Consider the following 14,080-nt stretch of genomic DNA (forward strand, 5'->3'; position numbering starts at 1 on the left):
AAAAAAAAAAATCAAATACAGGATTTTATTTATTATTTACAAAATAATCTGATGGATTACCACTTTAAACATCTCAAAATCCTTTCACCTCCTCCCCACCTTTTGGACTCAAGAGCTAACCACTGTCGATCTTCTGGATACCCAGCTCACACTCTTTCTTGATGCCCTCCAATACCCCCCCTCACCTGGTTAGGGGCTTTCTCGTTCTATTCGATGACACGTTGATCTCCCCCTCCCTCCATCCCTGGAGGAAAGGGGACGATCACCATGACCAAGGGGTTGCACAAAGGAAGAGAAGGTGGACTCCAAATGTAAAAAAAAAAAAGTAAAGGATGGCAGTAAAGGATGTGTACTGTATGTGAAGTTTGATTGTGAGAGGGAGAGAGAGAGAAGGAGAAACAATGTGCGTATCAAATCATATTTCACACTGTGTGAGAAATGCAAAACGTGTGAGAGGCCGAGGGAGGGGAAGTGCGACGCGGGCAAAGGAACATGTAAAAATATGTAGAAATGACTGATAGCGACATCAAAGTAGGAGAGATAAAGAAAAGAAAGATATTGTTGCTTTATCTTCATCATTACGTACTGTATAATAATTTATGTATTTCTGAGTTGTGTTGAAATACAACAGTGGCAAGAATGGAAAGAACACATTGAGGCAACTAAAAAATTGAACTCAAATGATTTAATAAATAAATGTGTTTAATTTAGAATGACACAAATAATCAACTCACATATGCGTATATTTGGGGAAAAAAAGTAGACAATATTTTCCCCGACCATTTTATAACATATACTACGACTGGAATTGGCTAAAATTACACCCATAGATTTGATGTATTTACTATTTATAACAGGTCAACAGAATAAGTCCACTGTACAATTTCTCTCTTTGACTGTTTATCCTTTGTTATGTGTAAACACTCCAATGAGCTACACGGGAACAAAAGCAAGAGTCTAGTTGATCGCACCCCAAAGTAGATGGCACAAAAGCTATAATGGAAATCAATACATTAAAAATAAAGGTTTTCACAAATTATTGTGTATTACTGTCGGGCAATTGACACACGGTTACAAATTATCTTTACAATCATCTTATTTAATTAAACGTTTTAAGGACACAGCTGCCTTAAAACCCCTTTAACACATGAATGACTAGTGTAAACTTTCAATAAAAAATGTTTTGCTTCTTTGAGCTTCATTAAGTGGATCATGCGTTTGAATGCACTATACGTTTTGAGAAAAGAGATAAATAATGTGCGATTAAAAGTCAAAATAAAAATAAAATATTTAAAAATAAAAATGAAAAACAACATGAAGACCAAAATCTGCTGGAATAAAAAGACACTTGGCGGAAAAGTTGATTCATAAAAAGTCAGCGAGTGGGCATTTTGAGGTTTTCTGCATACTTAATGTCCTCAATGGACGTCCAGATTTAAAACAAACAAACAAACAAACAAACAAACCAAACGAAACAAAAAAAGCATTTTGAGCCAAAACCTTTCACACTATGCCTCTGAACAAGTCGTCGACCCTTGACCTGTTTGGAGCAGAAGTGTCCCCAAGCTGCTACGTTTTGGAATAAAGGCTCCCAGATGAATATCATTTCGGATCCCAGACCTCGTCCTCACATATATCTGTTCTTGATGTACTCGCGGTACATCAGCATGTCCTCCCGGCACAGTGCCCTCACGTGGCCGTGGCCCGTCATCACGTGGGTCTCGAACACCTCGGGGCCATCCTTGTCCACCTGCGGTGGGGAGACACGGTAGACACTGTCCTCCTGGAAGCGAGACACTGGCTCCCTGAGACGAAACCAGAAAGGATGGAGAGAGAAAGAAATGGGGGCAGATCAAAAGAAATAAACCAACAAAGAAGATAGATATTCAATAGAGATTGTAAAACGGGGAAAGAGAATGCGCATAACATAACAATCGTTGCTCAAAAATACATTTTGGGCACAGCAATCTTTTCACCGTTATTGCAACGTACGCATCCAAGTCATACACTCCCACACAAACAGAGAAATGTTGTTTAAAGCGAGTTTAATGAGAAAAACATGGCGGGGGAGGGGGGGCGTGCAAAAGCTGGCACCGTTAGAGTTGAATCACTAATACTTTCTGGGAAGCTGTCGTGCAAGCATGCTGTGTTATCTCCAGGCAGCATTATCCATGGAGGGCTCATCAGGGTCTGGCCCGCCCTCCAGCTAACCGGCTAGTCAGCAGCAGCTGGGGCCCTTGGGAGAGAACTCCCCACAACTATGCCCGACTTACGCAAGCTCATCGCGTACACGTTCTATATGAGAGTAAATAGAAGATGCCGTTGTTGCAGCATTGAATTTGAAGAATTGTCAAGGTACACGTGACAAATTCATCTGCAATTTACATGCGAAAGGAAACACCGAATTACGGGAAAAGCTACAGAGACACAAGCCATGTCGGTTCATTATGAATGAACGGAAGTGTGAGGTATCCTAAGAAACGCATGAGCCAGGGGGCCAACTGGAGAAATAGCAGTAGGCTTAAGTGAAATAGGTCGCTCATTGAACATCTTGTGTTTGGAGTGGAGTCTTGCTATACGCTGAACGCAACAAAATTCTTTGTCACCACAATGTGTCGCGAATTTACCACGGTCAACCGTTCAAATGACCAAAAGAAAATCTGAATGTGCCGGTTCCACTTAGAGAAAACAAAACCAATGCCAGGCTGTAACGGAGACAACAAAGAGGTTCTCTATGCTGTCAAATGGGGTAATATAAATAATTGCATCGTGGACAGAAAGAGACTGCGATTTGTTGCCGCATGAGCTGGAAGTACTAATTTCTGCCTTACATTGATGTGAACTGAACGGTGTTAACAGCTTATTGACATAATAACAGATGCTGATCTGGGTACAAGCAGCCTCTCAGAGGAATATTATACAGTTTCAGTGTGTTTTGTACAGTTTCCTGCAAACACACATGCAATCTTTATAAATTGGAATTATGATAAATAAAATGAGAAATTATAGTTCTTCTTATAATTATAATAATATATTTTTTCATTTATTTTGATATTGCCATGTTGCTTTCATCACAAGATAACAAGACAGGATCATTACAAGATAAGATCATTTAACAAATTAAATTTTATGATAATTTGGGAGAATTTAAGAAAATGTAAATTAACATAAGGTAAGATAAGACAATTAAAAAGAAGATAAGTTGAGATAAGACAGGATAAAACAATCACTGGAGGGCAAATCAGGAAAATAAGCAGAGAATGAAGTGAAGCAATGAAAGTGGTTTGGTGCTGTGTGTGAGTGCGGGCGTGTTTGCTTCTTACTGGGAATCACATGAGGTAAAGAAATAATCTCTGTTCTTCTGAAGCTTTGATTTCCTGTCATCTGGCTATATCTTCTGTCGCGTCTCTAAGGTTCTATATCTGTTGGTCCACAACAGAGTGGGGTGTGTGGGGTGGGAGGCTCAGTAGGAATCAAAACATGTTTAGGATGTTGTAATGGAGGCTGAGGATAGCCCCCTTATGTAATTCAGCACACACAGACCTGCCGGGCCCTGTGGACCCGCCATGAGGGAGGGAGGGAGGGAGGACGGACAGATTTACTGATTGGAGCGAGAGAGGAAACAAACGAAGAAATGAAACCCAACAAGTCCAAGAGACTTTTGATCCAGCGATCTGGGAGTGAGCCCCTTGTCTCCCTTCGGCGCTAAGATGAGCACGCAAACACACACACACACAGACACGTACACAGACACGCACACGGAAACCAATCATCACTGAATGAGTGAAATAACCTCAGACCGGTGGCAGCTGCCCAGGCTCACATTTGCTAGCTGCTGACCAATTCAGGGCAAATCAAAAGAGAAATACTACATGGGTTCATTTCAGATTTTGTGTTTGAAAAGGCAAACAAGGAGATGCAAGATAAATTAAGACAATAAATATCCCGTGGATGGGTTCATGCTTACATTCCTTCCCCGTATAACAGAAGGTCCTATTTAATGCAGGACATTTTACCAAGCATAAAATGTTGAAAGTGTGCGTTTACAGTTGTGACGATGAGTAATGAGTGTCTTATGAATGAATAATGAGCTCATATCCAACTTATGTTGCCGTGATTAACTGCCAAGATGGATGTCATTTCAGTCTGCGTCTAAAGCAGTGTCCACTGCACACTCTCTACAATTCCAATAATCCCACGGCACTAAACCACTATCCTGTTAACCATGAAAAACATCAGGAACATTTAGAACTGTGCTTATTATGTCCTGCAAGTATTGATGCAAGACTCGAACGACTTGTTGTTGGCGAAAACACTTAAATTACACTCAAATCACTCAAATCCGATGAAGAGCAAGTTGAAAAAAATGTAACAACTCTTTTTACTGAGTTACTTGTCGAGAACCAAACCTCTGAAAAATAATCCAACCTCTTATCGATACCAATTGTTGTTATAGAATTGTTCTGTTGGAACTTGTATTCTTGCTGGAACTGATGAATTAGTGCAGCCTTGCAATTTTGATTTTACACACAACAATTTCTTCCTGCTTTTAAAAGTGGATTTCAAACAATGTGTACCTTTGTGCAACAAGTGTCAATCAAACTGACACCCACGTTTTGATTTGTCAACACTTGCTCCTGCAGAGACACCTAAAATGAGGCTCATTAGCAACACTTTCTGATCCCGCTTTGTCCAATGGAGTTACTTTACTGCCAAATGAAAAGAACGTGCTCTTTTAATTTCAGAGCACTATTTCTCTCACTGCACTTTAAAAAACCTTTGCACAGACTTTCTCTGCTCTTCCTCATAAACTGTATGGGGGGTGTTCAAATATGCTTTTGTTCGCAGAGACTTCTGCTTCTTCTGCTGAAAACCTTGTTTTTGCATTCAAATTACATCTGTGCGCTCACCGATTAAATATGCAACTCTCAAGTAGTTCTCACAATTGATAATGTCCACTAGAACAGAACATTTGCATATGATGAATGTGTGTGACCTTATTTGTGTTAATATTTACGAGTCAACACATGACTGTTGTGAGTGCTTTGTTGTGGCCAAAAATGACATATTTTAAGTGCCCACCAACTCAATTCATCCAATAAGTAGGGAGGGAGGAAGATATTAGGCAAACATGAGGTGGCATCATCAGGTGGTGGCAGTGAAGGGGCCCAAGCAGGGTTCTTCCCAAGTGGGGATCCCTCCTGATTTAGCACCGGTACGTGTGGTAGAAATGATGATAGAGACAAGATGGCGGGGGTGTTGCCAATAAGTCACTATGGTCCCACATTGCCAACCCATGTGTGGCATGAATTTGGAATCAGGAAGAGCATTTTATTTCTCCCATGGTCCACTGCGTCATGGCGGGAGCGCGAGGGACAGTTGGATCAGGAGGTATGGGCATGGATGCTGGGGGATACTGGGAGCCGGACAAAGTGTAGGTGAGAGATGTACAAAAGGAAAGATGCACAGCAAGACAGCAAGACCACCCCCCCCCGTCTGTCCGTCCCTCCCTCCCCAAGAGACCACTTAGTCCAACCAGCCCTCACTTCTCCCAAGGCTACTGGAATTGGAAATGGGTTTAGCCAGGGTTAGACTGAGTAATATTCACAGGAGGACTCGCTATTGGGACATAAAACTAAGCGCTGCACGTGGGTGGAGGTTATAATGTGGACTGTGTGCATGCACGTGTAGTGGCGGTTTGTCACATGTTCTACTCACAAGCAGATGACGTTTGCCAGGTGCGCCGTCTCGTTTCTCTCCACCTTGTGTTGGCTCTGGCCCAGATGTGCAAACCTGGAGACACACACAATAAAGAGCTGAAATAAACTGAAAAAAGCTGAAGATTCTATCTGCACATAAATAACAGCGCTTTTTCTCTCACCCCTATATATTATGCGAACACGGTGGCACAGTGCATTGCACTGCTGCCTCACAGCAAGAAGGTCCTGGGTTCGATTCCCGTGCTCCGGTGAGTAATCTCCCAATTAGGAGCCTTTCTGTGTGGGGTTTGTATGTTCTCCCTGTGCTCACATGGGGTTTCCTCCATCTAACATCAGTAAAATTGAATTCTCCTCTGCCACTGTGCCTCCAAGTACCCAACAGTTCTGCCCAATGTTCTACCCAGACTTCCTCCTGCAGGTCCTGCTGTCCTACTACTACAGAAACACATTAGACCAATTATCCGCAGCGGGCTTAGACTCATGAGGGAGAGGAAAAGAAAGAATTGTGAAGACTCCATCCAGCAACACCTCACCGAACATGCAGTACGCATAAAAGGAACGTGCAGTGGCTTTCAGTCTGAAGCACCAGTCGGCGGCTACTTACCTTGTCGATGTTATTAAGAGGGAGGAAGAAAAAAAATTACAAAGGAAGATTGAAAATGGGGGCGGAATTGAAATGGGCTTCCTGACCTCACCTCTGTCTGAGGAATGGTACCGTGTGCAGTATCCAAGATTCAAGATTCAAGATTTTTTATTTGTCACATACATATACATACTTTCATACATATATGCAGTGAAATGTAATCCTTACAGAGGAAAGCAGTCACAAATGGCCATGGCCAGTGAGTCCATGAGACCGGAGTTTGTGAATGTCTGGAATATTTCACCATGCAAAACATAAATGAGAGGAACAAAGCAGCGGCCGTTTCAGGTGGATAAGGTAGAAAGAGCAGCCCCGGAGCCTCGTCCGGGGTCATTCAGGCAGCCTGTGTGACAGACTGTGCTTTAGTGCAGTTTTTCTCTACAGGGTGTCCTTCAAGAGGTTCCATTACTTATTAAAGTTCACCATTACAAGACATTAGCAAAATTCGAGGATGGATGACTATGACGCCTTTGATCATAGCTTCACTCTCACCTCCCTATCTATAGTATGGACATGCCTGGAAGTTTGGACTAAATCGTGCACCAATCAGCCACAACAATTAAAATCACTGACAGGTGAAGTGAATAACATTGCTCATCTTGTTCCAATGGCACCTGTCAAGGGATATATTAGGCAGCAAGTGAACAGTCAGTTCTTGAAGTCGATGTGTTTGAAGCAGGAAAAAAGGGCAAGCGTAAGGATCTGAGCGACTTTGAGAAGGGCCAAATATTGACGGCTAGACAACTGGGTCAGAGCATCTCGGCAGGTCTCTCCGAAATGCAGTGGTTATTACCGACCAGAAGTGGTCCAAGGAAGGACAACCGGTGAACCAGCGACAGTGTCATGGGCCCACAGGGCTCATTTATGTACTTGGAGAGCGAAGTCTAGCCCGTCTGGTCCGATCCCACAGAAGACCTACTGTAGCACAGATTTCTGAAAAATTTCATGCTGGCTGTGATAGAAAAGTGTCAGAACACACAGTGCCCATGTTAACCCCTATACAATGCCAAAAGCACCTACAATGGGAACGTGAGCATCTGAACTTGACCATGGAGCAAAGGAAGAAGGTGGCCTGGTCTGATGAATCACATTTTCTTTCAAGTCATGTGGATGGCCGTGGGCGTGTGCGTCGTTTACCTGGGGACGAGGTGACACCAGGATGCACGATGGGAAGAAGGCAAGCCGGCGGAGGCAGTGTGATGCTTTGGGCAAAGTTCTGCTGGGAAACCTTGGGTCCTGGCATTCATGTTGATGTTACTTTAACATGTACCACCTACCTTAACATTGTTGGAGACCAAGTATACCCCTTCATGGAAACGGTATTCCCTGATGGCAGTGGTCTCTTTCAACAGGATAATACACCCTGTCACATTGCAAACAGATCTATACAACATTAGGCAGGTGGTTTTAATGTTGTGGCTGATTGGTGTATAAAACAATAAATAGCCTCTCAGATTGGCATCCCAGAGACAAAATCTTGAGTGTCAAATTGAGTCCTTGATATGAAAAAGGTCGAGAATCCCTGTTATAGTGTGGGCAAATGGTGCGGGAACTGACAGTTGGTCAGAAAATGAAGTGTGCACATAGACTGCCTGTGACACAAAAGAGGAAAATGGGGAAAATAGCAGTGCCAGTCATCAATGATGCATTATTTGAATTTCTTAAAAGCAGAAAAGCCTTTTAGACAGGCAGAGCTATGGGGAACAATGGACTTCCCATTTCATGGGAAATGGTGAGCTCCAAACAAGCCGGTATGACCAGTCAATCTGCTCTCTGATTTGGAATGTGTAGTCCAAACAGCCTGGGATGATGTGGACAAGAGAGTCCTCGGAAAGTGGACGTTAGTTACCTTTCATAGATTAGAAGGTCCTCCTCGGCCGGAAAATCCGCCAGATTGAGTCCGTAGGTTTCCCTCAGGGGCTGCTGATGATACTCCTGGGGGAGGTCAGGAGGCAATGTCATCATACAGTAACTATCTTGTGGGCCAAGTTCAAGCAGAAGTTTAACACAACAAGTCTCCAAACAGGTGTGTGAGGAAGGGCTGTATCAATGTGAACATCAAGATGTCAATTTTGCTATGTGATCTTAACCCGACCTATGCAATCATTTGAATCGAACTTCATCAAACACCAGGGGCCACATTTATAAAATGTTTATAATAATAAAAGCTTTATTTATATAGCACCTTTAAAAACACAGTTTACAAAGTGCTTTGACCGATGAAATAAAAGCAGTGCTCAGATGATAAATTTAAAAGGCAAAGGGACATTAAACAGGAATTCTTTCATTCATTGAATTAAACAAGCAGATAAAAGGACAATAAAATAAATAAATAAGTAAATATCTACAATATGATAATAAGAAATAGAAATCAAAAGGAATAATATAAAAGTAAATAAGTTGATTAAAAATAAAATAGATAGAATAGATCAAGAAAGGGGGCGACGTCACATTAAAGCAGATCTATCCAGATGGGTTTTGAGAAGTGATTCAAAATAAGTCACTGATTCAGCCATATCTCCTCAGGCAGGTCGTTCCGAAGCCAAGGGGCCCTGACAGAAAAGGCACGGTCACCTTAGTTTTAAGTCTCAACTTTGGAGCAGTCAGAAGGGCCCCGTCTGAGGATCTGAAGCTGCGCACTGGCTAGTATGGGGTCAACATATATTTTATGTAGCTTGGAGTTAGACCCAGATGTGCTTTAAAAGTCATCAGTAAAATCTTAAAATCAATTCTGAATCGAACAGGGAGCCAATGGAAAGAAGCCAGGATCGGGGTGATGTGATGCATCTTTTGGAACCGGTAAGAAACCGAGCTGCTGCGTTCTGATCTAGTTGGAGGCGGAAGAGTGACTTTAGGTCGATGCCAGAAAGGAGGGAGTTACAGTAGTTTAGTCGGAATCCTTCACATTTCCACCTCAATGTTATCGTTTTAGCAAAACTGCTCATTCTTACAGTAAGTCTTGTCATAGTAACATTAAAGCACATCACTGCACCAAAAAAATTCCCCTTTTCTTACACTTCACCGTAAAAAAAAATATATAAATAGCTTGACATTGCTTTGTCACTTGTTTTGGAGGCAGGTGATTCATAAATCTGGCAATTGGTCGATACGACTCTCAAGGGCAGATGGAGACCTCTCAAAGTCCTTTCCTTCATCTCGTCAGTATATTATTACCCCAAACCAGCTTCTCCGCAGTTTGCAACTGAACCCCAATAGTATCATGTATTTTCTAAATAATTTTGCAAAAATCACCGTGTTCTAATTCCATTGTTTCTATACATGTGTGTAATGAGGATTTGTAGACAAAGCGACCACAGCGGAAGCCCATCAGATTTGTTTGTTGACATAAGAGATCGCGTGGGGAAACGCACCTCACGTGTCATTAATCCCATGCGGCACGAGCACATTGTGGCCCCTGCTGCCTCCTCTGCAGCTCCCACTGTTCTTTAACCACATGCCTCCAATAAACTATGATTGATAAGATGTTGTGTTTCCGATATCAAGAAGACCCTATGTTACAAACTTCTCTGAGGAATCAAATGACAATCAAATAACATGCATGAAGAACCAGGTTATCTGGTGTCAATTACATTATTTCATATCTGGCCATTTCCATGAATAATCCACTATTTTGCATGTATTTTAATGTTCCAAAATGTTTCACCTGATAAAAACCTTTTTCTTTTTAATTACTACCTAGTGACTATGCTGTGAAAGTTGTTTCATTTTCAGGTTTTATGTACAAGGCTTCAGGCTACAAAACTGTTTTTATTTTATTGCTTTTAAAGTTTACAGGGTTTTTTGATGTAATAAAACAAAACAAACTTGTTTTCATGTGGCAGACATGATACAGTAAGTTGACAAAATGTACTACTTTTTTAAGCCAAGATGCCATATTATTTCTTATTTCTCACTGTCACATGCTACTCAAACAAATGTGGCCCTGTCCACGGTGCTGACTGTCTTCCCTCACTCTGGTACTCCACAAGGTGTTTGGCCTCAAACTTTTCTGTCCTTGTTGCTACATTAAGGTGCATCTTTTAATGAGCTGAGATGCAAGGTCAGCCTCTGTCTCACACCTAAATGCGGTGAAGACGGTGGCAATGCTGTGGCAGAGGTGCACTTTAATCGTTAGCGATTACACATGATTTTGTCAGATCGTTGCTTTTTCATCCCGTTAATAAAGAAGCAAACAAAGTAGATGCACATACAGACAAAGATGTAGACAGACTGAGTGAACACGAACACACACACACACACACACACACACACACACACACACACACACACACACACACACACACACACACACACACACACACACACACACACACACACACACACACATACACACATACACAATGAGTGTGCGTAATTACACAGCCAACGCGGTAATGATCAGATGTTTAAATATTTTAACAGTTTTGTGCTTTTGCCGGAGTGGCGGCAATCCATTCTCGGGACAGGCTTCGGAGGCAGCGACACGAGACACGCGCATGGGAGGGTGCGTGCCAAACACGTGAGCTGGCGGTCCGTCCCCAAAATATTCATGGCCAGCCTCTTGCTCCTGCCCCCCGAGAAGGCGGAGCGGAGTGCGCATAAGCAGAAATATATCAGAAAATCATGTGGGGGGGGGGGGGGGGGGGGGTGGCGGCTTGTGCTTGTGTGTCTGAGCAGATCAAAGAGATCAAGGGTCTAATTTTCCCACAGTCTGTGCTCAAGGAATCACGAAATAAAAAGAGCAGCTGCTGTCTATCAAAATATAAAATATTTACGCTCCGTTATATCAGTTATACAGGGTAAAATATTGACGAAAATACTCAAATAAGCAGGAATTAGACAAAATTCTATTTTATGTCAAGTCGCGCGAGATAACTCTACGAGGGACATCTAACCTCAACAAACCTTGCATACAGCATTATAAAGCATTCATTAATTTTATTTTGTAAACAACTAACAATATTTCCTATAGTTTTACTCATTAAGGTCTCGCCTCTAATTAATATTCATGCACTGACCTCTGAGTGACAGACTTGCTCACTAGCGCCAACTACAGGTGGGAATTGAAAAGGCTTAAATTGGTGGGCATGGCTTCCTGATGCGATGCTTTGATTGGCTGGATATAAATGAGCGCATCAGATGACATCATGATGAATAAAACGTTTTTTTTCCAAAAGTGAAGAGACGGGACAAAATGAACTAAGAGTCAAGTTGTGAGCGATGTGAGAAAATATTGGCGTTTTCGAATTTCTTTCAGACCGACTTTAAGAGTAACTTGATCTGATCCGCTTTTGGTATATTACTTCAGTATATCCCTATTTTTAGGGATAGGAGTAAATACACATACAGGGAAAATAAATAAGACAATAATAATTTCCCATTATAATTGTGTGGCAAAGCAACAGTACTTTTCAAGTAAAAGTCATGAGTAAATTCTCCAATTTCCAACTGATTTTCCCATCACCTTTAGATCCCTTTTAAACATAAAAATTAAATATAAAAAAAAGATCCTAAGGGTCAATACATTAAATATTGAAACCAGGGTGACAAAGCATCATCCTCATCATCATTACTCTCCCACAGACTAGAGGGTCTCTCGGTGGGGGAGCCGTGATTGAACAGTGGGAGGCTTTGCACACTCATGAGATAATTCCTGACAATTCCAGCGTGCACGTGGCGATGCATCCACCCACCCACAGTAGGAGGAACGTGACCTTGCCCCCCCGGCCTCTTGGGCTTCAGGGTCAGCGCTTGGAGGAGAAGACAATAACCTAAGTCCCACGTGAGACCATGTGACTTTTCTTTTTGTCACGCTGGAATTTCCCTCTGGGAATAGAGTGTTTTACAGGCTCATTTAATGACCTACCTGTTTAACGACCGTTCGGACTTACGACCAGCTCTCTGACCAGTCGGAGCAATCATGCGTCCTGTTTCTTTACATAAAAAAAATACAAATATTGTGTTTTTATTTTAGATGTATTTTATTTTCATGAATTTCCTTATTGAACGAAACAAAAAAATCACCGTAAGATGTTTGGATTGTGCTACAACCCTGGTTTTACAAATGAAGAACAAAAGTTCTTACTATACCTTAAGCTGTCCCCAGACAGCTCCACTGAATAAAGCCCATTGAAACCAACCAAGTCTCAACTTGGCCCTGACTGGCTGTGATTGGGCCACTCAAACACCCATCATATGGCCCGCCCACAAGTATACATACTTAGTCATCGCTTGTCATACTCGCTCTTTGCTTATTCAAGCAAGCCCTCTTTTACGTAAATTAAGAGAGAGAAAATTAAGGAAATAATTATGTCTGCGCATGTTGGCTACGGACCCAAAGACATGTGCGCACATGACCCACAGGGATACTCACCCCTTGTGAGTCCGGTGAGGAGGCGGCGCTGTCAGACCCATTTTTTTGCGTCGACTGCTCAAGTCTGCCGCTGGAAGTAATCTGCCATTGGGCCGACATCTTTGGTTCCCTCCCTAGTCTCTCCGTACTGCCAAACTGCCTACATGTGTCTTGGGGGTGGCCGAAGAGGAGGAATTAGCTTCCCTGTCCTCTGGCCTTGTTTCGGGGCCACACTTCCCTGCCTCTCTGGATCTCCCACAGCGTCCGTGCCAGGTGGATCAGAAGTTGGACACGCACCAGGAGTTGTGGGACTTCCATGCAGCCCAGTGGGGCTCCCAGGTGGAGGTGGAGGAGGAGGGGGAGGAGAACAGCCACGTGAGGAGTCACATGGTGCTGCTCACAAACTGTCCGAGGGGCCTTTTCACCAGGAGCTCCTGCACCTCCTGGAGCGAGCTATGGCAAAGCTGGGGATTCCGTGGGCAGACCCGTATGCTGTCCAGGGCGTATTTTACGGCTCAGCCTCCCCTCTTGGGTATCAGCCTCCCCGCCTGTGTGCCTTCCCAGTAATGGAGGATCTCACAGAGGTTGTAAGGTCTTCTTGGGGTGCTCCTCAGAAGAAGTGCTCCGCCATCCAGGCGTTCAGTCAGTGGTCGACCCTAGACACCAAGCTGGAGTTGGGATACCTGGCCCCCCATGGCGGAATCAATAGCTGCCCACCTATGCCCCTCCGTCACCGCGGAAAAGCCTTAACTAGCGCTCCAGGCTTGTAGGCTGACGACTAATCTGGTTGCTCGTTGGTTGGTCTAACGGGCAACAAGTAAAACCCTCGTCCCCACACACGCTCAGGATAGGAGCCCACTCACAACAGAGTTACGCTACGTGGTTGACAGTGGTTATGGTCAGGAAATACAAGCTAAGCTGTATGTGGAATCCACACCCACAAGCATGGAGGTGGGTCGGGGGGGGATGTGGTAATATAATTTACCTCCGCACCCTATGAAGGGGTTCTTATTATGATGAAATGGGGTTTGAGGTCACATCTGCCAGTTGGTCATTGGAATGGACTACCAGGACCCCGGGGTTATATGTCTCTGCCTTTGGGGGCTTGCACAGGACACATCGGTTCTGACCTTGCATTAAGTGAGCGTAATGGGTATACAATATGGGATAGTAAGAATAAAATAAAAACACAATATTTGTATTTTCTTTATTTAAAGAAACAGGACAGATGATTGCTCCCTCTCCAATGTCTCTATTACGCATGAAGAGGGAGATGGGCACAAATTGAGGCCGCCCAATCACACCCTCCGAGGATACACACACTATTTTAGATCCGAGGCTATTCACAGAATATTCGGGGCTGAA

At 43.2% G+C, this 14,080-nt stretch overlaps 1 protein-coding gene across 1 annotated transcript in view; it reads right to left on the reverse strand.

The window, feature by feature from the left end:
- Nucleotides 1-684: 684 nt before the first annotated feature.
- Nucleotides 685-14,080, reverse strand: part of fig4a (FIG4 phosphoinositide 5-phosphatase a) — a 75,816-nt gene continuing 62,420 nt past the window's right edge. Inside the window, exons 21-23 of the mRNA XM_079996733.1 lie at nucleotides 8,213-8,298; nucleotides 5,719-5,793; nucleotides 685-1,805 (exon numbers count right to left, since the gene is read on the reverse strand). Coding sequence (XP_079852859.1) covers nucleotides 1,628-1,805; nucleotides 5,719-5,793; nucleotides 8,213-8,298 — 339 coding nt within the window. The 3' untranslated portion in view covers nucleotides 685-1,627. The remainder of the gene's footprint in view (nucleotides 1,806-5,718; nucleotides 5,794-8,212; nucleotides 8,299-14,080) is intronic.

Source organism: Zeus faber, assembly GCF_960531495.2.
Source record: "Zeus faber genome assembly, chromosome: 2".
Lineage (NCBI taxonomy): Eukaryota > Metazoa > Chordata > Actinopteri > Zeiformes > Zeidae > Zeus > Zeus faber.